Here is a 27,998-nt window from a genome sequence, read left to right as displayed (position 1 = left end):
TGTTTTCGTTGGTTGGTTTTGTTGTTTGTTTTTAAAAAAAACAGGTGGTATGTGAGGAGATAATAGCCCTGTTCATTAAAAAAGCCTAGAGGATGAAAAAACTTATCAGCTGTTGTTAATTCAGAACATCAGACATTTTACATCTCAGAAAAGCCAAACCAGTTCAGTGAGCAGAATTCTGAGCTATCAATTTTATACAAGATACTGAAAGGTTTTCTTTTATCCGTAATGCCCTATCCCATGATGAATTCCAAATATTTACCTTTCCCCACAGTCTTCTAGACTTACCTAACTTTACACATTCCTTCCGTATCTCTACAAAGTACTGACTTTACTTTCTCACAAAGCCCCATAACGCTTAATATATTATTTTGGCACAACATTGCTCTCAACAACAGCCAATCAATCTTGATTTAAGTGGTACCATAAACCAAGGTCATAGGTGTGACTTGGTGCCTGCACACATGATAGCGTGCACTCCATTTACAGCCTGCAGCCCTGGTTGCCATGGTCCACCAGTTCACAGTCCCATCTCTCCTAAGCTAAACAACTCCACAATTGTTTCAGAGTACAGCCAAACTACCTACACTCAAACTGCCAAAGCCAGCTTCAAGGCCCTGTTCTGAACCATTTTATTGCTTCACTTAAGATAAGCCCTTCAAATAATAATTTAAAGATTTCATTCAGACTGCATTTTTAAATTAACTGGTTCTACTAAAATCTCCTTCTGAAAGGATGTTACACACAAAAAAAAACCCAACACAAAAAACCCCCAAAAAACAAACAAACAAAAACCCCCAAACCAATCAAAAAGTCACATCTTTTCCAAATAGGCTGTGCTTATCCATATGCACACAGATAAATATGATGCAGCACAGAAGGCAAAGAGCTTCTGAACAATCTTTAGAAACAATCTTCCTTTTGCAAGCCACCAGACCACTATTTAGTGTATTCACAAGAAAAGAAAAGGATCACAGTTATAGTACTACAACACATTACTCTTCTCAGTTGTTTAGGAAGCACTGTCATCCTTTTTCTAGGCAGGGCTCTGTCTGAGGTGCTTAAGACAAACACTTCCCTGGGATAATTTAGTCCTTTCCTCCAGCATTCACACGCTACATCAGTTTGTTCACCACTCTGTCCTACATAATAAAACAAAGGACACCAGTAACATGTTTAGGCTGAAATACAAATATAAAGACTTATCCAGAAAGCTAATGCATTCCTTCACACTCAAATTACAAACATTTCAAACTCCTCTCCCCTACAAACAAAGGTTTACCACAAAAACTGAGCTGTAATTAGGTCCTTGGGATATGGCCCATCCAGCATTCTTCCACACTGAATACTGGTTGCAGCCTACAATCATCTAACAGTAATACTACAAGTAAATATTGGGAGCTGAAAACAGGGCTCAAGAAATGTTGCTACGCTACTGGTGCTGCCAGTGGTGCTACTTGAAAGTTGTAAGGAAGACAAATTTACAGTTTGCGTTGCCAGGTCAGCTCATCAGGAAGAACTCTCTGACCTCAAACCCAGAAGCAGACAGTTTCATAAAGATGAAGGTAGATTATATGGAGGTAAAGAAGTTGATGGCAGGTGAACAAAAGCAAGAGATTTTCAAGAAAACCACATCCTAATTTTGCAGTGCAGATAATTTTTTAAGATGCTGAGAGTAAACCCAAAACAAAGCTGCATGCAGACTCGAGAAAAGCTCAACTAAAATGTGCAATGAAGTACAGGCTTGAGGGTTGACAATGTAAATAAGAGTTAAGCCTTGGCTTTGAAAAGGTTGGTAGAAGGGACTTCTACAAAAAGGAGAACAAAATTCCACGTTATTATCATATATATGGCAGAGAGAACACAGTTCCATGAAGGTCAGCAGCAGCTTAGTTAAAACTGACAATAAGACTTATCATACCTGCAGGGTTCTTCGCTAACCTCGAACTACAGCTGCTTAAGTATGTATCTTCCTTTAACCCTGCATGCACACACCCACCCACACTGTTTTGAGTGAAAAAACAATAGTAAAGCAACAAGGGATTTGATTTTACATAGATGAATATAGGTTTGAGAAGACACTTAAAGCAATGTCATTATTTTGACAAATCATACTAGCTGCATTAAAAATTTTCACTAGTAGAAAAAGTAGGGAAAATAATTTGTGTATATTAACAAAGAAATCACTTGGTTATTAGATTATAGGGAATTATGCAAGGAAATTCCCCATCACACAAAAAAACCTCAACACTTCAAGGAGAGTTAAAAATCAAAAACTGTTACATGCTATACGGACAGCTTATAGTATTTGGAGTTATGAGTAAGCCACTTATTTATTTTTAATGGCTTCTTCCTCTTTGGAAAGGCTGCACATTTACCATTTTGTGGAGCAGATATTTTCTGTGGAAATAGACATAAGGTATTTAACCACTGTATATTAATTACACATGTATGAATTGCTTCATGACAATTACAAAATAGCTGGTTTTATTGTTGACCATTTAGTATCTGAAGCAACTAGCTACAAGAAATTATTCACAGGGAAACCAGAACAAATTAACCGGTAAGAAAATGGCTGTTAAGAGAAAAATAAAAAAGGAAAGAGAAAAGGCATCTGATCCATACAAAGTTTGTTGATAAATACTGTAATAAATAATAATGTATAAATAACTGCACCAACTCCAAGGGAGATCCCACATAGAGCTCAAAAGCAGAATCACAATGGTTTTTTGAAAAGTATATACAAACATGTACAATACTCACTGGATTTTTGTAACAACACACTATTTTCTTAAAAATGGGATAATTCTTAATTAACAGCTTAAAGATTCATATTTATTTGTACATTTGTTACTTCTAAATCATAACTTCATAACTGAGAAAATACTCATGTAAACTCCTGAAAAATTCTGATTTAAATTCAAATTTCCACTGACTACTGCCATGCACTTAATAGCAAGTATTTTTCAAGCAAACTTATATTAATGTTTTCACATAAATTTAAAGAAAAATTATACATTAGGTCTTTATAACTCAAGTATTAGTGTTTCTACTGAAGTATGGTGCTCAGTGAACACTGAAGTTTAGAATGTTAAAAACCAATAGCAACACACGGACCATATTATATGCAAATTTCAATATGTCCTCATATTTTTAATGGTTTAGATTAGATATTCTTACATATAAATAATCTGATATCTCTGTTGTTACAGTAGTTTCACTTCACACCTAACATCTCATTTTCAAGTACTTAATCTAACACGATGAAAATTATCCAAGATGAATCTCCTTGTAATGCAATCAGATCAGCTAATCAGTAACTTCTTACCTTCATGCTTATATGTCATTTCTTGGCAGCCAGAAAAATACAGGCACACCAAAGCACAGAGGCAGATAAAGAAAGAAAAATATAAAACAAGTAATATGAACTCCATCACACCAGTGTGCAGGCTTTCCACTATCACAAATACAGTTTATTTATTAAAGTTTAAAGAAAGAAAGAAATCAACAAGAGTCCTGCTCTTTCCAAATAAACTGGGCAATTAAGCCTTATTTTCAAATGCATGACTCCATCAATCATGGAATCACTGTAATTCCATTCTATGTGTCAAAACTAAGTAAAATTAAAAAAAAAAATCCTGTTTCTGGAGTTTCTTGGTTATTTCACTAGCAAGACTGGGGGGAAAAAAAGGAAACAAAGTAAGAAAAAACCCAAAATCTGGCAATAAAAATGCTTTAAACAGCAAAACTACATCTTCTTCCTAACAAGTCCAATGGCACATTAACACACGCACAAAAATAAACCTCTATCAGGTTAGGCTGCTTCACTCCAAAGAAAACTCTCCTACAAAACCTGACTATACAGAGTCAATATATTTCTCCTCTAATCACCCTGCAGCCACAGAGGTTATAAAGCCCTTCCCACTATGCTGCTCCTTTCCTTAGGGAACCTGAGGCAGTTGCCAGTGCTGTTCTATGGACTCCTATGCCCTTTGAGCATAAAAGAGTGCTCAGTCAAAGCTACACTAGCAACAGTAACCTAGTGCACCTACAGAGCTCCAGAAACAACATCAACATCTAACTACAAAAAAAATTAATAAATAACAAAAAATCCTTGCTATTTTCAAAAGCTTCTCAGCTGAACTGATGTTATTCAGACCAAAATGGGCTATAAGGGCTCCAGGAGTAGTCTGACAAACCATTCACACAAGCTTTCTTAAAGATGGAGAAAGGCACACCATGGATTCTCTTCCAGCTAACAGTAATCACAACTGCAACATTAGATGAGTGTAAGTCTTCAGCCTACGCAACAAGTTCCTATTTATTAGGACAAATAAGGAAACTTTCTGTACCTCCTAGTCTGAGCTTATCTGACCACCTTCATGAAACCTAACTCTCATCAGTTATTTCCTTTTTCACTTTGTCAAGGTAAGTGGGACACAGCTAGAAACAGATCCAACTCCAACAGCCAAACTTGATAATTCACTGTGCTAGTGCTAATTTTACATTTAACAAATCTTAGAAACACAAAGCCAAAGATTTACGTCAGTAATTTCTCCTTCTGAGCAGCTGGTAGACAGATAATTTCCATAATTTCATCTACTATCATACATAGTTTATCATCTGTATGGTATAAAAATCTTGTACAGATCATAGACAGAAATACACTTGAACCGAACATGTCTACATATAAAGCAACTCATTTTAAACTGCCTTTACAGTCCATGGAAAGAAATAGACAATTTTAGGACAAAACTCATAAGGCCTATGTAGATATCTACTTCCAGAGGAGAACAGTCACCACTTAATGTTCCCACTTAGTTCAGAGTGAGATGTCTATATGTCACCTCTGTTAATGACATGGTCAAATGAATTTTGGCATTTTCATCTGGATTCCTGAGACAGGCTGTAAAAACAGAAAGAATGAAGATGGTACAACCCCAGCAGCTCATCCGAGTAAGCAGCCCATTCTACATAGGCTGCTTAAATAAAAAACTACTAGAAAACTGTGGGAAACACAGCTTCCCTTGAGGCTTTTGATCCTCACAGGATCACACAGGTGTCCTGGAAGGAAACCAGTCTGTGTGCCAGGATTGGTTTTTTAGAAGCTAACATTGACAGTGTTTAAACTCCAAGTCAACACCGCATACACATGTGAATAGCCTGCAGGTTTATATGATGGCAGGCAATGGGACACTAATAAATTTATTATTGATGACTTATTTCCTTCCTTAAGGAATCAGCTCTTTTAGAAACTACAGTTACATAATGACTAATATAGTATATATATAGCATAGTATATATAATCCCATTCACTTTTCTCTCACAGCTTTCCCTTTTTCCACTTGTTTCTGTTTTATAGTCCTGCTTTTCCTTTGAGGAGATAGCATAAAATAGCCAATCTCATATGGGCACTGAAGAGCTAACAGACAGGGGGTGGAGTAGCCAGTGGGAGTTATGTCTGCTACTGGTTTTGTTCTTTCTGGTGTATCTATCGTATCACAAATAAGAAGCAAACTAACTCAGCTGCGCATATGCACACAATTGTTGCAGTAACCTCTGCACAAGTCTCCCAGTTACAGTACTCTTACCACATGAAGAATAGCATTGCCACAAATTTTTTAATGGTATCATGCACATTTTCTCCAACTCCCATGTTGTTCAACTCTTGATTTGGTCAACAAGGGAAAAAGAAGATACCACAAAAGCAGAAGCTTGCTCAAGAGAAAAACAGGGTACAGGGTCTAGGTCAGATGAAGTTCTGTTAACTCATAACATTTTTAAGACACAGATTAATAATAATGGAAGTTTTCAGCCTATAGGAATTAGCATCACTAGTTATCAACTCCAAAAAAATTAATTTAACTATCTTGTTTCATTAGGAGCTTTATAATTTAGCAAAAGATCTTACACAATTAATTTAAATTTGGATAAGGGCTAAAAATTAGAGGACTATAAAAATTACAGTATTAGTTACATGCATATATATTTAATTTTATTTCTCATTTTTAATCTCGCTCTTGACACACAGACTTCCAGGTTTACTACACCAGGAAAGAATGGCTCAAGGTTACTGTAAATGTATTTGGTGTCTATCAGTCTTTCATTACACAGCAGAGAAATGTATGTAAGATTTGTTGTTACCTGGGAATTTTTCTTTCCTCATATGTAAGAGACATATTATTATAAGAAGCACAATTTGAAGAAATTACTGCTAAAATGGAGAACTCCAAAGGATCAATCTTTCATAATGCAGGTATTACAGAATGCAGAGCAATAAAAAGGCACCACCTGGAGGTCACCAGGAATGTGCTACGCAGAACACAGTGACAACAAGCACCCATTTACTACAGAATGTACCCTAAACTGCCATATAGGTGACAATCATCTCTCCACTTCCATTTTTCCCATCTTATCCCATACTCCTTCTCTGACATGCTCCAGGCTGCTAATGCTCAACTTCACAAAAAACATTATTTGGCAAAATTAATTACTTTTAGCACAACTTAAAATAAACACTACAGGTACACTTTGAAGTAAAAGTTTTCTATTTCCAAATCCTAAATTTTTCTCTTGTAGTTTGCATACAAGAGCAAAATAGTTACTCAAGAAAAACAGTTACAATCTTCTCACTATTTATATATCACATACAGAAATATCATTTCAATAACTTCCCTAGCATGAGTTCAAGTTTTCGACTGTGATTAAGCAGTAACTTGATATGAGTAGTTTAAAGGACATATTTTTGTTAAAAGGGACTGAGTATTTGTCCTTTGAAGTGTTAGTTGTTTCATTACTTGTTTAGACCTCAAGCCACTTGAATATGTAGGCCACAATGGCTAAAAGTGTAATTATATTGCTTATTTAAAACAAAACCCAAAACAATCCTTGTGTGCAGTACAAAACTTGCAGCTCCTGAATTAGCCTAAGAAAAAATTAAGAAGAATTATACGAAATTTTGCCATTAATTTAAATAGAGCTTTAACTTCGGGAGAATTTGAAACAAGAACTGCTCACAACAACAGAAATGCATGGAAAACCGAAGGTTTGCTCACTTTTGGAGGCTTCAGACTTTTCCTCTTCTGTTTTTTAGACCGCAACAACCGTTCCCTTTCCTAGAAGGAAAGAGAACATTTTGGTATGGGCTTCTTTTAAAACAGATTTCGATATGTCTAACACAGAGAAATATAATTAAAATTTTCTTAAAGTCTATGATAAAGCTAACACAATGTCTTTATCTTTTTGAATAGCGCCATGTTGATATAACACCACGCTGTACTGCAGCTTTATCCCTTTAGCAAACAAACCTTCAGTCACACACTTTACACATTCAATGAAAAGGGGGAAAGAAAAGGCTTTGTTAAATTCTGGGCACAGATTTCTGGCAGTTCTTTAGACTCTTTTAGCAAGCAGCTCACTATGGAAACAGAATTCACATTCTCACTCAAGTGTTCAACCATTCTGAAGAAGCAGGTCAGTAGCCAAAAATTACTCCAGTCTTAGTATTTACAAGGCATTATATCAGGCATACTCTAATAAAAAAGCATGCATATGCGGATACAGTGTTACATGTGACTGATTCTCAACAAAAAGGGCAAAATTCTCAAATCCAAAGGCACGCCCAGTCTGTGTCAACTTAGTAGGTGGCTTTTTTCTACCATGGCTGTGAAACAAAACCACAATTAACTACTTCATAACAGGAGGTTACAACTGGAAAAATGCAAGGTTTATGGTTTATGAACATTTAAGGCCAAGAATACTGCCTTGAATCATGAAGAAGAATAGGAGAGAGATAAGGTAAAAAATGCAAAGGAGAATGCAAAAAAAACCCAACCAACAGCACAGGAGGCAGGTGATCTGTCTCCTTGCCTTTTTCCTGATTCTTTCCTTAGCTCTGCATCTTTGTTCACAGTACCTCTATTTTTAAAAGAATGACGATAGTTCCAACTGCTTCTCTAGCAGTTATTGCTCACTGCATGGTATTATTCTATTCAGAGTTATTTGCTTTATATTCAGTTCAGAAACTGGACAAATAGGAAGCTCTCAGTGGAAATCACAATAAAAATCGTTATCACCATATTGTTCAAGGAACAAAGTTCTGGAAAATACGAAATAATTCAGAGAAGCACAGCAACATAAAAAGCACCTTTTAATACGTTTGGTTTTCAAAATAAGGAAAAGTAATGCCTGCCAAGGTAGAATGGAGCAGGTATTTCAAGTTGCAGAATAACATAATGTGTTACAAAAAAGTTAAAACCACTAAGTTGAACTTTAGACAGTGCTGGGGATAAACGCTCCCTCCTCAGGCACCTGGCTAAGGCACAATCCCTGCTTTAAGCTGAGTCTCCTGCATTCCAAGCAGGTGTCCAAACAGTTGGGCATTTCAGTGCAGAATGAACAAATACTTCCAAAATCCCCCACTCCTTCCTATTTCTAATCTTGTTGGTAAGAAGCCTGCTTAATTTACTGCCTCAATAATACATCAAGCTACCAGAACAATAATGCCAAATAAAAAACACAGTTTGCTGAATCATTAGTAACTCTTGCAATCATCTGAGTTTATCTTGACAGCTTTGCTTTTAAGAGCTGGGCAGAAGACCACTGGAGTGGGCAAACTCGAGTTCATACAGATTCAACAGCATCAAAGATACCCTACAGATAATGTTAATCAATTCAGACAACCTTATTGCCTAAGACTATGGTTCTTATTTCCACGTGTCATATTGGTATCAGTTGGAAGTAAGCTGATGACTTTTGTATTAATCAGGTATGTGACATGTGGGACATTCTTGATAATTGTGATACATTTGTATTCTGTAGAGGTGGAGCTTAAGCCAGAAAAGATGACTGGAAAGCACAGTGGAGGTGCAAATTTCCACTGCATTCATATCAAAGGTGAAGCTGTAATTTGTACTGCCAACCAAAGCCATATCCTAGTTAAAAATTTAACTTATTTCTGCAAATGAAAAAGTATCTGTAAATAGGAAACAAAGCAGAAATGAAACCATATTTTTAAATATTTATTTATTTTACTTTCACACTAAACACAAGTCAGTACTAGTTGACCAAAGTCAGGATACAATATATTTCCTCAGATACTGGCTGAGACAGTAAAGAGAGAGTTCTTTCATACCCACTTTACACTGAAACATAAGTGAGTTTGTACCTGCCATATACTGAGAATTTAATAACATGTCATAGTCCCTGCCTTAACAGTTGTATTTGGAAGGGAAAGTAGCATTGCTCTGTGAATCAGACCCTACATCATAGTGTGTGAGTAACATCCTACTCTTGCAACACTGTGACACTGGAGAATGCATGCAGACATCAATCTTTGGTACTGATTACAGAGAGAAATCCTGGGTAAAAATTTCAGGGGAACTGCCATGAATAGAGAGAATGTTCCAGACAGAGCAATAACACATCTTGCTGTTTTATCTTTTCAAATCCTCTATTTTTATTTTCAATGTTGCATACAGTTGTTTAAATTTTTATTTACCCATAATGATCTTAAATTAGCAGCATAAATTCATAGCTTAGATTTTGTAGCAGCCGGTAGTGCCAATTGAGATATTCTGAGTCTGCCTGAGCTTCCAGATGCTGCTCCAGAAGGCCAGGGGTCTCTCAGAGATGGCAGTCATTTCTGCCAGCACCAGAGGGGTGTATCATGCATTGCACTAAACAGCACTAGACAACTCTAACACAACTCCAAAGAGTCCTGATCAAACAGTGCAAACATCTATGAGCATCATCTGAAGTGGTCTTCACAAGGGGTAGAAGCTGCACAATACGCTGCTACCTTTTTTTGGATGAAGCACACACATGCCTCTCCATGTGTTGCAAAGACAGCTAGCGTGGCCAGCTCAGTTAGAGATGCCATCCTGCATGTTCCTTTCTTTTGTGAGAATTTTTAGATCAGGGGAGTGGTTGGGTTTTCACCAGGGTCTACAACCAACACGTTTCAGTCATTCTGTTTTGAAACGTGTCCTTTCTTCCAAGCTTCTCAGTTGTTGACAGCCAATTTTGTAAGTAAAGGTGGATGGACGGATGCCTTTCTTTTTACAAGCAGCTCACGATAGCCAAATATTTCATAATACAGAGATTCACACACATTCCAAAGAAATTCGTTCACTACCTGAGGAATAACAAGAACCCTTTCATGCCAAAGAAGTATTTCTGTATCACTACAACAACTGGAGTTAAAATATTGCCCTCAAATCTTTAGCTTGTCTATAGACGTGTGTGCATGCACGTGTGTAAACCAGTCATATGCATTACCACTGTGAGATCATCAATAACATGCTGCTGTTCTTTGACTTGCAGTCTAAGGAATTCAATTTCTTGTTCCTCCCGTGTGCTGCTGAGATCATTCAAAGATGTGTGCCTCTTCAGCGCTGGTTGTGCAGATAACTTCTCTTTCTACCAAAATTAAAATGAAATTTAAAAAAAAAACCCTAAACATAAAGAACATTTTAAAAGTGTTTTACTGGACAGTAGGAAAATTCTCATGTGTGATATAGTAACCAAGAATTCTTTGTACTTATCAGTGAGTCCATTACAATATATTCTGTATGCCTCAGTGTTAATATCTCACATAAGATATCTTATCTTAAAACAGAATAAAAGAACATAGTCTAGGATGAAGTTAGCAGACTGAATGATCTAACATAGTAGGGCCTTTGGCACATGCATTCAAATTCAGTTCTGACTTCAAATCATAAAAGCAGCACTTATTAAAGCTGATTTTTAGTTGTACATCTTTATAGCCTCCAAACACATTTTATCTATTTGTGATCCTTTCCCTTAATCAGCATGAATTGATACAACACAAAGCACATGCCACTCTGAATTTAGAATATGAATATTCAGTTGCACTTGCTGAACTTAAGACTGAAACGTTTGCATTAGAGTAAAAGCCTCACATGCACTTCAACTGTTTGCAACGTGTTCTACTGACACGATGTCAGAGATGATTACTCACCAGTTCTACATTTTCCCTTGATAGATTTTTTATTTTCTCTTCCATTCTCTGAATACATTGCAACATATCATCATTTTTTTTGCTCATTCTCTTATTTTTTTCTACCAAAGGCTTCAGCTGACTTTCTGTTTCCCGGGAACGTTTCAGCTGCAAATGGCAAAGGAACAAAGTTAAGTATGCTTTAGTTTATAGTTATGGAAAAGAAGAAGTATGTGTGTTTTCACTTTCCTTCTTCCCTGAATCCGAAAGTTTAGTTCTTTATTAAGTGGCATCTGATATAGACTGCTGCTGAACTAAGAACTACAGGAGTCCAAACAAGTAAGAAGAAAACATTTTTGTACAGTCTACAAAAACATGAGATCTGCTCACTGGATTTTGCTCTTGGAAAACACTTATGATGATCCATAAAAGTGATTTCTTGATAAACTAATCTCATGGTATATAAGCTTCTTGTGAGCAACGAGGTCTCTAGGATAGTAATTTTCACTATTCCTTAGTAGAAGTAAACTCTTCCTACTCTACTTTAAAAACCCTATACCTAATGTGTAATTAGAGCAATGAGAAAGTCAGCCAGAGGGCACAGATTCAATCTCAGCACTCTGCTGACATTTTCAAGCTGTTCAGTTTTGTTCCTGTGGTTTTATGATGTTAGACAATTATGTGAAGCAAATTACTGCCCTTTCTTACATTTGTGAGTATTAAATATTTCACTCACATTTTTAACGAAATATTTATTTCATTAAACCTTGAGCTGTTTTGTTTGTAAAAAATCTATTTTTTCTGATCAAAAGATGTTTCAATTTACTGAGTTTTAACTGGAAATGAGAAAAAGATAATCTTTCTCCTGAGATAATTTCACTGAGTTTCTGTTTCACTGGGTTTTCTGTTTCATTCTCAGAAGAAAATTATTTTTCACGGTGCTTAATCACACAAGCTTACTTTTATTACTTATTTTATGTAATATTGTCTCACAATATGACAAAACCTTCTCCATATCTTTTCTAAAATATACTTCTTATGCCTCTAGGTCTAGCATCAAGAAGAGCACTTGACTGCATCCTACATGCTCTCCACCTAGTGGGACACTGAAGAATGGATGTTGCAGTACTTCAGTGTTCTTCAGGCATGTTTTGAATGACTTATCTCCACAGAAAGGATTAGAGGCTGAATGATCTTGTCTTTATGTAATGCAAACTTGAAAAAACCCAAGATGTTCTTGAAAGTATAGAGCCGAGAAAAGCAACTATAGCAGTAAAAGGGGGGCTGGGGGGGGAACCAAAACAACCAACACTCAGCACCTAGGCAAAGTAGGAAAAATGGCAAACAGTATCCAGGCTAAAAGGCATGTCCTTCTTACTCCAATAAACTTAAATTGTTTATAAGAAATCAATTTTGCCAAGGGCAGTTTAGACTATACAGCTATTTAAAGAGAAATAGTTTAAAAAAAAAAGGCATGATTATGTTCTTGATTAATCCAATTTTAGTCTAGCATTGCTCATTTGAATTCACTAATCAGTCAGCTAAGATGTAGGACAAGAAAATGTCAAAAATTTGCTCTTCCGTTAATCATTGAGACATCATAATCAAATTAAGTCCTTTTATCATAAAACAAAGACTTCATAGCTCAATATGAAGAACTAAGTCTGGCAAAGGCAGGAGGAAGATGTCAATGGTTCACGCATACGACTGATGCGTGGCAGAAGTGCCCTCCCCTTCTACCCTCACCATACATAATAGCATTATTTTAGAAACAGATACATAGGTTTCATGAGGGAAAATTTTCACCTGATTAGAATGTAAATTCTTTTCTTCTGCCACTAGAAATAGGCCATTATAAGAGGAAATGTGTAAAAATTCTTACCGTTAAAACTCACCTCCCACTGCAGTCAATGGGAGTTTTACCGTTAACCTCAATATAAGCAACTAAGTAGTGAGGCAGGCTAATAAAATTAATTCTTGAAATTCTTGTTATATCCTTTCTTTTGTAAGATACTATCACTCTCCTAGGATAATTTCACCTACTTAAGAGACTTCCCTTGAGAAATGGCAGATTTTTCATCTCCAGCACAAGAAAGCTTTTTTAACTCCTAGCTCCCATAAGCATGTCACAAAACCAATGTCAATTTTCAAAAATATTAATACAATAATTTAAGTGCATAGCTTATGCATGTTTTAAACAACATCGTTACACAGTGCCACAGGCAAGTTACCAGTCAGTTTGATTACAATGACACCAAAATAAATTTATAAACTTTTATTTTTCTGTAACAAGAGAGATTTCATTCATGTCTTCTATGGTCACAAAGTGAATTCTATAGAAATCTCTATTATATTTAGATACAATTGATTGAGGCCAACCAGGACTAATTTGTAAATTATTTATAACACTGACTTTCCAACACTAAATCTTTTACCATAAAGATGCCCTCCCAGTCACCATCTGTGTTATTACTAATTAATTTACCAGTTCATTTCTTTCATCCGCTAAGAGAGTATTTCTGTCTTCCAGCTTCCTTATTACCGCATTCAGTTCAGCGATTTTTAACTGAAATCTCCGTACATCTCGTTCATCCAGATGCTGCTCCTTCATATCAAAAACATATAAATACATAAATTACCTTTTAAAAATATTTTAGTATCCATCAATTTAATATCATGGCTAAGTAAGAGGATTGTATAAATTTAAAACAGATTATACCAGTGTCTGGAAAACAGACATAATTAACTGAAACACTGAACAATAGCATCCTATGGAAATGCTACATTATATATTACACGAAAAGTACTTGTGAAATTTAGGTAAAGGTTTAACAACTTCAAAAAAACCTAGATAAAGAATATTTCACCTATTACTAGTTACTTCTCACCAGGTTTCTTACTATCAGCGAAAGAAAAAATCTAGTGCAAGCACACAGATTAAAATCACATGGCACAGGTTTTTATAAGTATAGTATCTATTTGCCACTGGTTAAAATGATTTCTAAAGTTATGAAATAAATAGCTAAGAAAATCATAGAATCATTGAATGTACTGGGTAGAAAGGAATCTTTAAAAATCATCTAGTTCAAAAAACAGGATTCACAGCTCAAGTTCACTATGTAAATTCTAAAAGTTCTGTATCCACATATTTTTCAACTCAAGAGATCCAAGGAGTTTCTAAATCAACAGTGAAACAGCACAGTGCAGTGCAGGGCCATTTACCATGAATTAGTCCTTCTAGTATTTTAAAAGTAACCACAAAAACCCAATGTGAACACCTAGGCAGCAATTACCCTGTGTACTCTGGAAGAAAACACAATTTTCTTACCGGGCTTCCCATCAGCTCAGTGATATCCCCCACTCCTGCAGGAAGCTCTCTCTTGGGACTGCCATGGTATCGTTCTGCCTCCTTCACCTGGACGAGCTGCTCATCCAACGCCTCTTTCTGAAGGAGCAGTTTCTGTGTATGGCCTGCCTGGACACCAAGGTCTTTCTCCAGAGCCAGAATCACTCGGTCTTTGCCTTTTATCTCATCCATCTGGAAAGAAATAAAGCAATAATGTTTCTGTAACATCTCCAGGTGTTCACTGCAAGCATATCCACAGACTTGCAAAAACAAAGTTCTGTTTCTCTCAGAATTACACCAAATTGTGGTTGTTAAAAAGAAGATGCATTTCCTCTGAAGCCTTTCCCCTCCACCTTAAAAAGGTTTTAGCCTTCACTTGATCATGAGTTTGCTCTGTGCAGTCTCAACTCATAAGACAAACAAAAACAGATACAAACACACACTGAAACAGAATACACAGCCACTGAAATAATCCCCTTCATCTGAGGATATGCAGATGAAGCAGAAGAAAAATTTCCCTTCATTGTGCTTAAGAGAAGAAACACAGAGCTAGTACAAGGTAAGACAAACACACCCTTTAAAACTCACCTGGGCTTAGTTTTAAAGCTTGATCCTTACACATATGCACCATGTTGAGTCCCTCTTTATTAGTGAAAACCACACATGGTGAATCTCTTCACAGACATTTAAAAATTAGTAGCATACAAACACACATATATTTAAATGTAAAATCTTAACCATACCTATGTATTTTATGTGCCCTTGCTATAAGATTCAAATGAGGACTAGTCTTTTTATAGAAGGAAAAAACAAATGCACACAGAGCATTAGGGTAGGAAGAAACAGTCCTTAAACACCATCTATGGTTACTGAAGTGTGTGGTTCATACATCTCGATACCAAATAAAGCACACTGCTAGCAGTGATCTATTGCAGCTCTCATAGGATTTGTCCCTTGCAGCATCAGTGTTAAATTCACTTTGGTACTATTCCAAATGCTAGAGGAAGTAACAATCTGCAGCAGTTACTATAGAAACAGATTTCTTATCAAGAATGTTAACCATTAACAATATATTTATTGGAACTGTGCTGTATCTCCTTCAGTTTGCTAAATTGTTTTCTTGGCCAACATAAACCCATAGAACTTGGAAATAAGACTACTATAGTCTTATTTGAAATAAGAAAATTAAATAATGAAATTTTTAAATCATACATTTGTTGTTTGTTACACTCATATACCTATAAATGTCCTTTTTGTCAAGATGCACTGCCAAAAAAAAAAAAAGAAAGAAGAAGAAAACAAGGCAATGTTAGAAGTAACTTAGAGATAAGTCTGAGTGATGTACAGGATTAACACAATCAGATTACATTTCCAGATACAGTTTTCTGCTTCAGGAATTTTGCCTTACTCTTTTCAGTCTACAAAGCACATGAAATTAGTTTGTGTACAGTCTCCAAGTGCCAGGAGATGGCCTGGCTGAACCAAGTCATAATTGGAGATAAAAAGGTCACATTTGAAGAGAACAAACTAGTCTAGACTACTTTTAAGTCCCAACCTGAATTGATGAATCTTAGTTCTGAAAGAGATTTGGGAAGGTCGCTGGGTCCCAATTCCTCATCTGGTAATTAGGTATAATACTTCTCAGTACGTTAATTCAGATTTGTGAGATTTTCAAGTATGCCAAAAAAGACGTGCAGGAAAAGAATGCCGCTTTTATTAACAGAGGAATTTGCAATACACAGGGTTTCAGAGGGACTGTGCAGTGAACAGCAATGACAAAAATTAAGCAGCTGCCTCATTCACTGAATGCTATCTGTCATGCACACTGATCTACCAGGGACCCCTTGGGAGGAAAAAATGTCATGTAACTAAATACTCTGGGCAGTTTCACTTTCATTTACACAGGTGTTCACACTGAACATCTATATACTAGAGAGAGAAATCTGGCCATGCAAAGCATACATTTAACAAGGTAGAACCAAGGTTAAAAAGGCAGCCTTAATTTTAGATACCCATTTCATACAATTGATATTCTCTCAACTTAAAATAGAAATGGGACAACATAGGTGTTTAAGCTGGAAGAAAAAAGAAAGCAGCAATCTCGGTACAGACTGCTACTTGCTGAAATCCTGCAGAACAGATCTTTTGAACCAGATGTGATGACTGAAATCATGCCCACATCACCTTTCACACACATCCACAGATCAAAGCACACAGGCTCATACACATTAGAAAGAAATGCCATGAAAGTGCATGGCTTAGGTGTAGGGGTTAGAGGATGGCAGAATTCCTTCTGCTCATCTTACTATTGTTGTTTTCTACCATAAAATCTACATGTGGGGAAACTTTCAGGAAAAAGAAACACCTCGTGTTTCAATCAAATAGAAAAATGTTTGAGACACTAATAATAATTGAAAATAGCAATATAATACCAATGACTGTACACCCTTTTTTATTCTGCACTTTTATTTTAACTTACAGGTAGGCACTCGAGGGTCTCTTACTCATGTAAACATACGCACGTGCACACATGCACAGAAATACACAGAGCAATGCAATAGAGCTTACTTTCAATAAGCACAAATGAGCAGAAAGAAGAATTTCTAAGCAATTTTGCTCAACTAACTTATTACAAACTGATAAAGATGAATAGAACTGCAGCAGTAATGCCTTAAGTTCTGTTTCAGATGCTTGGGGCACAACACAATTCCCCTTTCCTCAAGGGGAAAGTTACACCCTTGATTTCTTCAATGTAACTGCATCAACCCAGTCAATGCCTCAGGTTTTTTTATCTTTATCCCAAGCCTGGCCCAAAGATTTACCATCTTTCTTCAGACTTGCACACTACAGAGCAAACTTGTCCATCTTCCCTGCCTGCTTTCTTAACAGAGACTACAAATTACTCCAGAGAGGGGAAAAGAAGGAAGATAAATATTTCACAGGGATGTAACATCCCTCAGTCCCACATAAAAGAAATGGCAGATCAAGGGGCAGGCAGGCAAAGAAAGACGAGGTACAAGACTAGAGAGATATCCTTTAGGTTTAAACTGAACATAAGCTGACAGCTAGAGAAGAACAGTCAACCGCTCCCAGAAGACTTCAGCTTAGCTTAGTTTTATATATTCTAATAGTTGTAAAAGCTCACATAAAGTCTCCATGCCAGTTCCGTACCACTGGAGAACTTCTCTTTTCTCCAATTCTTGCTACAGTTGGTTACACAAAGAAAAAAAGTTGGCAGCATAAAGGAAAACAGCCTTATGTAATTAAGACTATGTGTTAGATACTTTATTTTAGTGTGGAGAGGACTATCTTCCATTAGGTAAATGAAAATCAAAGTGGATTATTCTGGGTTGCCTGATGCTTTCTATTTTGATCACATACATGTTGTGGAAGCAATACTGTCATAGCCAAGATTGTCTAGGAGTCCACATGGTCTAAAAGAAAAGGAATATTTTTATTGGACTAAGTGACAGAGTTAGAAAGAAACAAGCTTTCAGCTACAGATGCCCTTCAGCAGATTAAGATGCTGCACACTTAAAAGCTTGTCAAGTTTTCCAACTCTGTAAGTTCACTTTTACTATAAAGTTTTAGTCTCTCTCTATATATATATGATATGTATTCATATATGTGTACATACACAAAAACACACACTGTACATATAAACACATATTTTGAGAGATTTTCCAATTGTCATTTATGACTACAGCAGACAAGCTCAACATCAATGTCTTCTTTGATATTAAGTGAAATAACAATGATCCCCACATGGCCTCTCAAGTTTAAAGGTTTAACCTCGTATTCTATTACTGCAATGTTCATTCACCAGACAGCACCCAGAATTTGTTACTTTAACATGCATAGCATTCCTTTCTTTTTCATACTTTTTAATATCTGTTTTACATCACTAGGCAACCATCCCCAAACTGCTTATCACTTACACACATAAAATAGTTTTCATCTTTAATTCTGTTCGCTCCTAGGTGCAATCTGATTGCATCTAAAGACTCTTTTTGCTGATCAGCTCTAAAATCCATACAAAGAAGTAAACTTTTATCTGCGTTCTTACATCATGCCTTAGTCACTGCAACATTCTCCTGTTTGACCTTAAATGCAGTCCTGCCTGCTTACCAGCCAATGTGTGTTTGTTAATGATGCTCTTTTCAACCACAAATCTCTGATCTCTGCATTCTCTAAACTGTTTTCCTGTTTACTGCATTGAACAAGAATAACAACAAAAGATCAGTCTCATTTTCAAAGATGTTCATAGCCTAACTGGAGTCCATTCACCCCTTATTTAACATTAGGGTGCTATGTCACCTCCTTAGTACCAGCTTGTCATATACGCAGCCATGCATTTCCATGTTTTCTCCCTTGCCACTGTTCCTGCTTGAGGGACACTCCACAAGCATCCATTTAGTTACCTGTCTGACCTTCCTCACATTCCTCTTATCTATCCTTGTCCCTGACACCTCTAAAATGCAAAATGCAAAATGAAACAATGAAAAAAACCTGTAAATACTTAACAATAATTACATTGCTGAGATCACAATCTATTGTCTGGCCATCAAACAGTATACCTAAATGAACAAACCCCTGAGAACCTAAGACATTGGAAGCACACTACAGAAATGCAGGAATTTCTGTACTGAAGTGATGCAGGTATGTCAAAGCCAGCACTGAGCTGAAGCTCACAACCCTGGATGGCTCAGCTGTCACCTGACAGTTCATGACCTGACTCTGAGCAAGGAGATGCCTTTCTGCAGTGCTCCTCAGGTCCAGGGAGCACAGTGCAGGACCTGCCACGCCAGGGGCCTGTGCAAGGTTTTTGCCCCTGTGGCACAGCATAGCTGGGACAAGCAACACGTGGCAACTGGAAGCTGCCTGCACTGACCTCCTACCACCGCTCTCAGGTATTCCTCCTTGTACTGCTATTCATTTGAGACCTCTCACTAAGATTCAAAGGCTATCTCCATCATTTTTCCAACATATGGAGCACAATGAGATCCCAAATCATGCATTAGGCTTACAGGTATTATCTTAAATCAAATATATTTCCCCAGAAATTCCTTCCAACTGGCTGCTTTGGTTTCAAATTTGTTCTCAGTTTCAAACAATTTTGCCCACTTTTTGCAGATATTCAACAGGGTCACATGAACTTTTTTACATTTTGTTTTGCATGGATTTTGAGGTATTTTAGAATAGCCATGTTTTTCTTTATGCAAATAAAATTGGTACAATTCAGTGCAGAAAGTCTGTGATAATATGAGAAAGTCAGTGGTGTAATATGAGGTTAGGACACGTGTTCAGTTGCATGCTTGGAGAAGAAAAGCACCAGAAATACTCTCCAAAAGAGGATTTTAAAGAAAATACAATCATTCAGAAGCAGCGGTGGAGGGAAATTACTGAGAAATCACCTCAGACAGCACAAGTAACTGCAGCTCTTGGTTAAAATGACAGCTTTCTAAAGTATCATTTCTTAATTAATGGGTTTTGTGCTGTCAAATGTTATGTGCTGAACACAGCACTTACTTGCGTTGTACCAATGAAGAGCTGGCACTTATAGCCAGTGTCAAAATTTCAGTTTCCTAAGAACAGGTATCTAACCACCTTCTAATAGCTATGAGAAATAAGCAGAAATAAGTGCTTTGACAATATTTATCAAACATGAAGGAGAATCAAGCCAGCTATTGGAAAAAGTATCTGCCGGCCAATTATCCCACACTTCAATAGCTACAGTTGGAGAAAGTCAGAGACCTTTGGGGGAACTTTAGCCTCTCACAAAGTTGAAAGAGAAATTCCCAGGGAATTAAGAGCTAGATCTATCAAGGCAGTGACATACTCAGTTTTCAAAGTGGAAAAAGCCAGCTGCTGCATTGCCAAGTGTAAGACCTTCCTCTTTACCCATCCTTATCAAAGTCATCTCCGAGCCAAGTGCAGAACAAAATTCTACAGTCTCTTCTCTAGAAGAAATGGATTTAGTCTTTATACTTAATGCTTGACACTGAAAATAGGGATATCTTGACAGAAGGATTGCTAGTTACCAGGAAAAACAAAAAGGAGATGCTACTGAGATAAACAGATAAAGATAGAACTAAATGGAATTAACACATTTTACATTTATAAAGGGGCACTAAGACCTAACAACAATACCACAAGCTGACAGCCCCCCTGAAGAGAGGAATTAAAATATTCCTGTGTTGTGCAAAGCATTCTCTACACCTGACATGGCCACCTATTTAAATAAATGTTTGCTGATTGTTTAGGAACCTTAGGACAAGGGGAAGAAAAGGTGCCAGACATCCAGTGGAGAAGTAAAGGTCCCAGACAGAGGTGGATGGGACTTATTTTTAATTTCATGTGTAATTTTTCTAAAGCAACAGCCAATAATTTCTTCCAACAGCTTCTCTCACGTATTTTTTTAATGTGTAAATCTCATAGGTAATACATATAGTAAGTTTTGATAAATTATACAAGAAACAACATATGGGCAGAAAATTCTAGAACTTGTTGATAGGAGTTTTCTCATATCTTTCTCAAAAACACCTTGCTTTTTTTTGTTGTTTGCATCTGTAGCTGACTACAACCTCTACTACTGGATGTCTCCTGATACCTATTGTAAGTGTTCACTGACAGAGCTGCAATGAACAAGTAGTCAGAAAGATGGAACACGTATAACTAAATGATCAAAACTTACAGAAGTTTTAGTCCAGGTGCCACACCATACATAACTTCTATGGGTTTTTAATGCTGTTCCATATTTTGTAAAGAAATATAAAAGTCAGATTTGTGACTTCCCTACCATAATAGAGTCTGTAGAAAATACTAAAACACAAAATGCTGAGCCTGCACTATAAAAAGCTTTCCCTAGATCTGCTGGATTCAGAAAAAAAAAAGCCCCCAGCAGAATGCTGCCCTGTTAGCTTCTGAAGACAAGCATAAATCTTCAGAGGATGGAAAGGAAAGTATTATTTGCAGCCCTAAAATGCTGGAGGTGGTGGAAAGGTCTTTGCAGGAGATTAGCTCAGCCTTGGAATGCAGCTGAAACACGTGTCTCAAACAGATGGCTGTAGAAGTGGCCTACAATTTGGTATCAGCAGCTGCGTGTGACACACATGCAGGCTTAAGTGGCTGATAAGAAGTCTGCTACAGCAGGCTCTACCCAACCATGCATGGCTGCACACACTTCGATGATTCAAAACTCAGCTTTTCAGTCTCAAAGTTCAAGATTTTGATCAAGAAACAAAACTCATGCATATGCGGCACTGCACAAGTGAAGTGAGAAAAGCCAGGCTCTGTCCTTCTCAGGGCAGCAGAGGATCACCCCTGCCAACAACAAAATGCTTCTCTGCACCAGAGTCTGCAGAGACAAAAGGTGTCTGCATCACCCCCATTGCTGAGTGTAACATAAAGATAGGAATTTCACTGCCTTAAAATGGCAGAAGTCTAGCAATGAGAATGCAGCAGAAAGTGAGTGTTACTAGAAAACAGTTGTCACCACTGCAAAGGATGTGATTTTGGGGTTTTGTGCAGTGTTAAAACTTTTTCTCCTACTATTTTTCATGTTTTAGTGGAAAATAATTGCTGAATCTCTCAGAAGACTAAAGAATTTATTTACCTATCTAAATTTTACACCTTAAAATTCGAAGACAATAACAAGTTCTAACAACTTTATCAATTGCCCAGATGAAGAAATGGAATGCACCATTCCCAAATTTGTAGATGTTTCTAAATTTAGAGGAGCTGTTACTACAACAGAGGACAGGAACACCATTCAGAGGGACTTGCACATGTTTGAGAAATGGGCCAAAAAAACCTCATAAAGTTCGCCTAGGACAGATACAACGTGCTGCCCTTGGGAGGGTTTAAATTCCTGCAACAGAAAAGGCTGGAAGCCAACTGAAGTTGGGAGTTCTGCAAGGAGGAAGTGAAAAAAAAAAAGAAAAAAGAAAGAAAAAAGGGGAAATTTTTCTGTCCTGGAGGGCAAGCTGGATATGAGTTGGTGGTGAGAGCTTCCAGTGACTGAGTTAACTTGATGCTGGGCCAAATCAGGAGGAGGGTAGCCAGAAGGATAGAGAAGTGATTCAGCCTTTTCTTAAGCACCTGTGAAACCGCAGCAGGAGCAGTGCAGCTGCTTTTGGGCTCTCCAGTACAAAAAAAGAAACCCAAAACCCAAAAATAATATTGATAAACTGGTACAAGCGCCATAAACTGGAGGAAGGCCAGTTAAGACCACTTTGGGGCTGCAGCATACAGAATTCACAGAATGGGTGAGGGAGCCAGGCCAGCCAAAAAGACCTCTGGATGCATTACAAATGCAGCTATCTAAAGGGGGACACAGGGATCAACAAGGCAGACATCTTTGAGAGATGCACAGCAAAAGGACAAGGGTAATCATCAAAGGTTACAGAAAGAGGAAGAAGAAGGAAATGTCACAGTGACCAGGCACTGGGGCAGGTTGTCTCTGTCTTCAGAAATTTTCCAATTGACTGGAGGAGGCCCAGAGCAACCTCATCCAACTTTCAATGCTGCCATGCTTCAAGCAGGACATGGGACCAGATGACCTCAAGAGGACTCAAACCATCTAAAATTTTCCATGATTGTATGATACCGCAGTTCACGGCAGTTTAACTGCTGGAGAGAGTCCAGCGTAGGGCTACAAAGATGATTAAGGGAGTGGAGCATCTCCCTTATGAGGAGCGGCTGAGGGAGCTGGGTCTCTTTAGTTTGCAGAAGAGGAGACTGAGGGGAGACCTCATTCATGTTTATAAATATTTAAAGGGTGAGTGTCACGAGGATGGAGCCAGGCTCTTCTCGGTGACAAACAATGATAAGACAAGGGGGAACGGACACAAACTGGAACACAGGAGGCTCCACTTAAATTTGAGAAGAAACTTCTTCTCAGTGAGGGTGACAGAGCACTGGAACAGGCTGCCCAGAGAGGTTGTGGAGTCTCCTTCTCTGGAGACATTCAAAACCCGCCTGGATGCCTTCCTGTGCAACCTCATCTAGGTGTTCCTGCTCCGGCAGGGGGATTGGACTAGATGATCTTTTGAGGTCCCTTCCAATCCCTAACGTTCTGTGATTCTGTGATTCTGTGATTCACATGTAGAATGTCAATGCTGTGATACACCAAGGACTTGTAGGCAAACACATTTAGAGTTGTGCAAGGTTAGAAAATATGAACTTGTGAAGGAACTTGAGTTGAAATTTGGTTTTGTCCTGAACTGGAGCAATCTAATTCTTAATTCTGAAAAGATGTTATTCTCAGTCTTTCAGAAGTCTTCACTTAAATAACGAGATACAGTGTTATACACAGGCACAAAACTGAAATAATAACATCAACAACAACATCATCACAACAACAATAATAACAACTATATAAATGGTACATAAACTTATTTCAGCAGAGGGTTTTTTCTGTTCCTTGAACAGAAGTTTAAGTGAAATTGCCTTGATTTTCACATTTTAAAACTGTTTAATCTGCTAGTCTGAATTACATTCTTCCAGATATTGCATTACGTATATTGAGAAATGCTAAACAGAGGGCTTCCAAGTTGGAAGGAGATCTTAATTCATGCAATTTGGACTAAGGAGACTAAGAATACTTAAGTATTGCATAAGTAGTGCATCTATCTTCATAAATCACAGATGATAGAAACTTCTGAAAATCACTCCTCAAAAAAAATTCTTCTCTTTTGATTCTATTAACAGCAAAAAGTTTTTTTTTTCCCTTGCAATTATGAAACTGCAGTAATGCCACATTATTCTAGAAAATTTTATGAGCTTACTTGAGAATACAATTGAAATAAGCAAACTTATCTGGTGTACTGTGTGTCCTCTTATGAATCTGATTGTGCATCTAGTAAGATCAGTGGAATCTTTTACATTGATTTTGTGGTTAAGAAAACTCGGACTACTTTACATTAAAGTGAAATTAGTCTTTCAAATCATTTCAATTGATTTCAACCTAAGCTGTTTAGGAATATTTAGGGAGATCATAGGTGTAAAGATTTTAACAAGGTTGAATGGTATTTGCCTGTAAAATAGATGAAAAGTTTGATGTTGAAGACATTTCCAGTAGAGGAAATAATATTTACGAAAACGCTACACCACAAAACACAGGACACAAGTGTCACCTGATTATTCCCAAGTTTAAATACTATGTATATATTAAGTCTGACAAAATAAAAAATAATTTTCCTTCTTATTCAAGAAATACTATAAATGAGTAAATCAGTGGTGAAATAATTCAATATGCTTTCAATGATTGGGTTTTTCTGCATATATTTTCCCAGGCAAACACTGTAAAGTGTCCATTGTTCTTTTCTCTGCAAAAGCAGAAACGCACCTTGCAAAGTTGACTTCTTAAAAACAGCGTCCAGGTAGTCCCAGAATGAATGTAACCTCTAACTAATATGATATACTTAATATTCATGCCCTCCTCCACAGCTGTGCTGATAACAGAATAAGGTTGGGCTGTTGCCAAAATTCACCAACAATTTGTATGTGCTATGTCAGCAACTTCAGGCAAAAGAGTAACTTTTACCACTGAAAACTAACTTTAAACTTGATTTTAAAACCAAACACATCAGTTAACTGACAAGCTTAATTGAGCTCCAAATATATTGGCTGGAAGATACTGCTATTTTGTGTGCTTTTTTATATTTAGATGAAAATATTAAATGCCTCCATAATACAGTTATGCTCTTTAAGCTACTTCATAAATGTAACTTAATAAACTCAGCTTCTCTTCACCATTAATCAGGTCTGTACTAAATTTACCTCATACCAGCCCAGATCTCAGAAGGAAACCAGACATCCTGCTTACAGGGATGCCATTAAAACAGAAGTCTGTTTATGCAGAGTTATTTAGGTTGGTACATGCTTGCCTATGCAGCCCTCACCTTCATGGATGCCTCAAGGCTGTTTATACTGAAGGTCCATGAATGAAAAAAAATACAATTATGATTTTGTATAACTTTTTGGGAAAAAACGGATCCATAAAAACAGGCTTTAACATTTTCCCTTCATGTAGATTATTTTTCAGTCTGCTATTTCTGATTTCATTTTTTTTCTATGTGTTGCTTTTAAAACATTATTTCTGTTTTAAGTATCTGAATCTGCCTCAGCACAGTTTTCATACTACATTGACAGAATAATACAACTGTTCAGACTCAACTACTCAGAAGAAATTAAGTAATAGCTGTTCTTGCTTTCTTATCTTATTCTTTGAGTTCTCTCTTTAATTTTAAGACATCTGTTTCATTTGTCTCTCCAGTTTGTTACTAGCTATTTTTACCACCAGTTTCTTAGCTGCCAGGACATTGTGCTGATGCATATCTACAGCAAATATATTTACTTTTTGGGAGAAAATGAATGACTATATAAGTCCATGTCAACAAGCATTCTTTGAATTAATGAAAACATGCATAATGCTGTTAGATTAAGTCAATTACAGGAACTGACAAATTCCAATATGATTTCATACTGCACAGAGAAAAATTATGTGATTTTTTCTGCCAAATAGCTATTTTACCTCCCCTTATCAGGCACTAGTATCTTCTCCATTCAAATCTTGCTTGTATTGAGGCTTATTGAGTATTTAATATGGCTCAATGCAAAACTGTGAAGACAATCTCAAAACTGATTAATAGTATTTCTGAAATACTGACATTTGTACAATACAAGCACACAGTGTAATTGTATCCATATATTCATAGACAATGAATTTTGGTTTTTTCCTTTCTCACTGTTTTCTTTTTTGACAGGAAGCCCAAAAATGCAATATTTAACTCAAATTAGTCATGAGTATTAAAATCAACAGTAAAAACACTTACTTTTTTAAGCAATAGTATCTATATGCAAAACTAACCTATGATATAAAATGCAAAGTAAATCAGCCAAGTCTGACAAGACAATCAGACACTGAGTCCTGAATTACTCTGTCTGAATTTGAATTACAGCATGGCCAGCCCATTTAGGCTGTTAATACCAAAGATGCTGATTTCTTAATGCCTCCTTAAAACACAACACACATACCAAAAAAGCACATTAATTGAAGCTCAGTTACAGAACTGTGCTAATATTAATAACACTGCCTGCCACATCCTTGTCATTTCATCCCACAAGGGTAGGAACTAAACCAACGGAGTACCCCAAATCCACAGCTGATACAGTTAATCTGAAAAGGAAGGCAAGCATCCCTCGCACTAATTAAAATGCGGGGGGAGGGGGAGGAAAATACCCTGATGATCTGATTCTGTAATCCCACTCCCAGAGGAGAGCATCATCTAGGAACTCTGCAGGATTTTTTTACCTTGCCCCAGATTTAAAGAGTGTCCTATGCAATAACAGCTGCTTCAATTGCTATGAATTCCTAGAAGAAACACTTCTCTTTCATGAAAACAATCCATACAATTTAATGAAAATTATTATCTGAAAGGAGCCAAGGCACTACTACAAAGCAACACCAGGCTCTTGATATTTTTTCCCTGTACTTCTCCTGAGACAAGGCAGGGAGGGTATATGAGCACCTCCAGACTGACCCAAGCTTCCTCTGGGGCTGGGAGCGGGCAGCAGGAGCTATCTGCACCCTCTCCAAATACCTTTTTAGGTGTACAGCGCAACAGAGGTCCAGCAAGGTTCCAGTTGTGATTCTGAGTGAATGCCTGGTATCGCAGCAGGCTGAAAGCTTTCACTCTTGAAAGAGAAAAGTGGTTCCTTTACCACACCACCCAAAGGCATAGTGTAGGTGTGCTTACTGGGACAATCTGGGATGACAAAATTTGGGATGCAGCACCTCACCATTTCTCGGCTTTGAGAAGGCTGAATTTAATTAGAAACTGTTCTTTAAAATAAACACAGGCCACAGCATAGCAACCTTCTCTCCTCTTTAACACTTTCTAAAATTAGCTGTACTTTGTAGGAAGGACTTTAAAATTCTATGCTTATAAAATGGAACAAAACATGAAAGAAATTATGGTAAAAGAAATCTCATGTCAATCTTTGCAGTGGTCTTTAATTAATCGAGGAAATGATACCCCTGAGACTTAATCAGCCTCCAATTTATTTAAAGCATAAATATTAACTGCATTAAAAGCTTTCCTTGTCTGAGACAGAAAATCACTACCATTAAACAGACATTACATATTTGTAGCTTGCTCTCACCATCATTTTTCCTAAGGAATACAAGAAGACATATTCACAATCTGATATATACATACACATGGAAAATACCATGGTACCAACCAAAAGTGTCATTTGATTATGAACTCTCTAAATGTACTACTGTGAACAGGTAATCGTAGATTCTTTACATTTTACAAAGCTGCATAATTTGAAATATTTGGGGCACCCACTGTTGGGAAATATTGCCTGGTTTCTATTTTACACTAACAGCACAGTCTGCCATCTGTGCTGAAGTCCTAGGGTTTACAGAGCGTGAAAAAAAGCCTGCTGTCATAGACCCTAACTTTCCTGCTGCAAGAGAAAAAAACACAGACATTTTAAAAAATAAAAAGGTCAACAATGCTTAGAATTAAATGACCTGGATAATAATGCCGAAGCAGCAAAGATGTTGTCTTGTTTCAGCAGAATTGGTTCCTCAAATAGAAACAAAAAGCTCTCTGAAAAGTTAATTTTGCCATCTCACAAAGGTGTTCTTCCATTGCCAAATGAGCAATGCCTGACTGT

The 27,998-nt window shown here is 37.0% G+C and overlaps 1 protein-coding gene across 1 annotated transcript in view; it reads right to left on the bottom strand.

Annotated features, from left to right (window-relative positions):
• The window catches only part of JAKMIP1 (janus kinase and microtubule interacting protein 1), a 52,524-nt gene that overhangs the window by 13,539 nt on the left and 10,987 nt on the right, over positions 1-27,998 (bottom strand). Inside the window, exons 3-7 of the mRNA XM_010189204.1 lie at positions 14,289-14,498; positions 13,446-13,565; positions 10,982-11,128; positions 10,279-10,419; positions 7,056-7,115 (exon numbers count right to left, since the gene is read on the bottom strand). Coding sequence (XP_010187506.1) covers positions 7,056-7,115; positions 10,279-10,419; positions 10,982-11,128; positions 13,446-13,565; positions 14,289-14,498 — 678 coding nt within the window. The remainder of the gene's footprint in view (positions 1-7,055; positions 7,116-10,278; positions 10,420-10,981; positions 11,129-13,445; positions 13,566-14,288; positions 14,499-27,998) is intronic.

This window comes from Mesitornis unicolor, unplaced genomic scaffold (genome assembly GCF_000695765.1).
Source record: "Mesitornis unicolor isolate BGI_N332 unplaced genomic scaffold, ASM69576v1 scaffold18307, whole genome shotgun sequence".
Classification (NCBI taxonomy): Eukaryota; Metazoa; Chordata; class Aves; order Mesitornithiformes; family Mesitornithidae; genus Mesitornis; species Mesitornis unicolor.
Note: the sequence above shows the minus strand (reverse complement) of the source record. Positions and strands in the feature narration are given on the sequence as shown.